Below are 1942 nucleotides of genomic sequence, written 5' to 3'. Positions count from 1 at the left end.
AGCATCTCTGCATCCCCCCCCCCCCCAATCCCTAAAAAAAAAAAATAAACAAAGAATTAACAGCCCCCACCCCAACCCCCCCTCCCCTGAACCTGTGAGGTATGCTGACAAAATGAATAAATTCTTGGAGATCAGCTAAATGGGCACAGAAAGATATTAAGAAATTTATAGATTGAGCTCGTACAAAGTATGATATTAAATAATAAAAGACATGTTTAGCTTGAGGAAAATGACATCAGTTTAAAATCTACAACATTAGGCAGATGTGTCTATTTTTTGGACAACATCTCCATTTCACGAATTGCGAGAAGTTACTCCTTTTACGAAAACACTCACCCCCCCCCCCCCCCCAAAAAAAAATAATAATAAAATAAAATAAAATAAAAAATTAAGAAATTAATATAAATAAATAAATAAATAAATAAATAAATAAATTTAAAAAATCATTAAACAAATAAAATAGAAATAATCCCAACACCCCTTGTTTTCCCGCCTTTCCCAGAACTCGCCTCGCAGTGCCTCCCAGCTAGACAGACATACGCCGGAACCTGTAGGAGCCCTGCCCATCTTGCGGGAAACTGGCAAGGGCAGGGGCGGGAAAGGTGGGCGCGCAACCTTCGTGGGCCTGGACAGCACGGCACGTGACCAGAAACGGGAGATGACCAGGTTCATCAACAAGGAGATGGACAGTATCGACGAGGGTGAGGGAGCTCGTGCACGTAGCTTGAGACGGTGTTCGTTAATTGTTAGTTTTTAGTAAGAGTTTTTCTGCACTTGCAACACAATAAAGTCATATTATTATCATAAGTGCCAAAGGTTGTGTTCGTTAATTATTAGTTTTTAGAAAGTTTTTCGGCACTGACAATACAATTAAGTAATAATTATTATAAGTGCCAGAGGTTGTATTCGCATTTTCAAAACCAGATAATAACCCCCCAAAAAACAAAGAAATAAACACACAAACTAACAAACAAATAAACGAATAGAAACAACAGCGAAGAAGAGAAATGATTGGCAAAATGTAGGTTTCAATTCAATATCGAGGAACGCACTTTAGGAAGCAAGAAAAAAAATATAGATGAAGAAGAAGAAGAAGAAGAAGAAGAAGAAGAAGAAGAAGAAGAAGAAGAAGAAAAATATAATGTGATGTTATTGTTTGTTGTTTTTTGTTTGTGTTTGTGTGTGTGTGTGTGTGTGTGTGTGTGTGTGTGTGTGTGTGAGAGAGAGAGAGAGAGAGAGAGAGAGAGAGAGAGAGAGAGAGAGAGAGAGAGAGTGAGAGAATGACAGACAGAGACAGAGAGAGAGAGAAAGAGAGTGGAGAGAACGAGGGAGAGAGAGGGGGAGGTAGAGTTCATGCGCATGCACACTATCGCACAAACTGCTTGTGTCCGCATGTGGGTGAGTTTTGTATTTTTTGCTTTCCATTGAATATGAATGTAGTAAATGCATTTCTGTGTCGGTGCTGAATCTTTATATATAATATTATGTTCATGTTCTGGTATATCTTCCCAAAAACCCTTCATGGGTCTTAAAGTTTTTTGTTATCTGATCTGATCTGATCTAATCTGATCTGATCCTATATTATCTGATCTTACCTTAACTTGAGTAAAACATATTTTTGTTAAGCGTTCAATTGTGTCAACGTGGGCGAAAAAACAACATTAGATAAATAAATGCATACATACATTAATAAATAAATAAATGAATAAATAAATAAATAAATAAATTTTAAAAATTAAATATGTAAAATAAATTAATTAATTAATTTAATTAATAAATAAATAATAACATTAATAAATAAATAAATGGGTGAATAAATACATAAAACAAATGAATAAATAAATAAATAAATAAATAAATAAATAAATAAGTACATTGAGAAATAAATAAATGTTTGAAATCCAGCATTCACCATCCTCTCGCCAGCATTCAAAGCCGGCGA

General features: G+C 35.0%; 1 protein-coding gene across 1 annotated transcript in view; it reads left to right on the top strand.

Annotated features, from left to right (window-relative positions):
- The window catches only part of LOC101861661 (tetratricopeptide repeat protein 25-like), a 10160-nt gene that overhangs the window by 1670 nt on the left and 6548 nt on the right, over positions 1 to 1942 (top strand). Inside the window, exons 2-3 of the mRNA XM_035969977.1 lie at positions 503 to 701; positions 1906 to 1942. The exon at positions 1906 to 1942 is cut by the window's right edge and continues 189 nt beyond it. Of these exons, the coding sequence (XP_035825870.1) occupies positions 503 to 701; positions 1906 to 1942 (236 nt within the window). The remainder of the gene's footprint in view (positions 1 to 502; positions 702 to 1905) is intronic.

The sequence above is a fragment of the Aplysia californica genome, unplaced genomic scaffold (genome assembly GCF_000002075.1).
Source record: "Aplysia californica isolate F4 #8 unplaced genomic scaffold, AplCal3.0 scaffold00203, whole genome shotgun sequence".
Taxonomy (NCBI): domain Eukaryota; kingdom Metazoa; phylum Mollusca; class Gastropoda; order Aplysiida; family Aplysiidae; genus Aplysia; species Aplysia californica.
The sequence above is the reverse complement of the archived record's forward strand: the minus strand, read 5'-3'. Positions and strand labels throughout refer to the sequence as shown.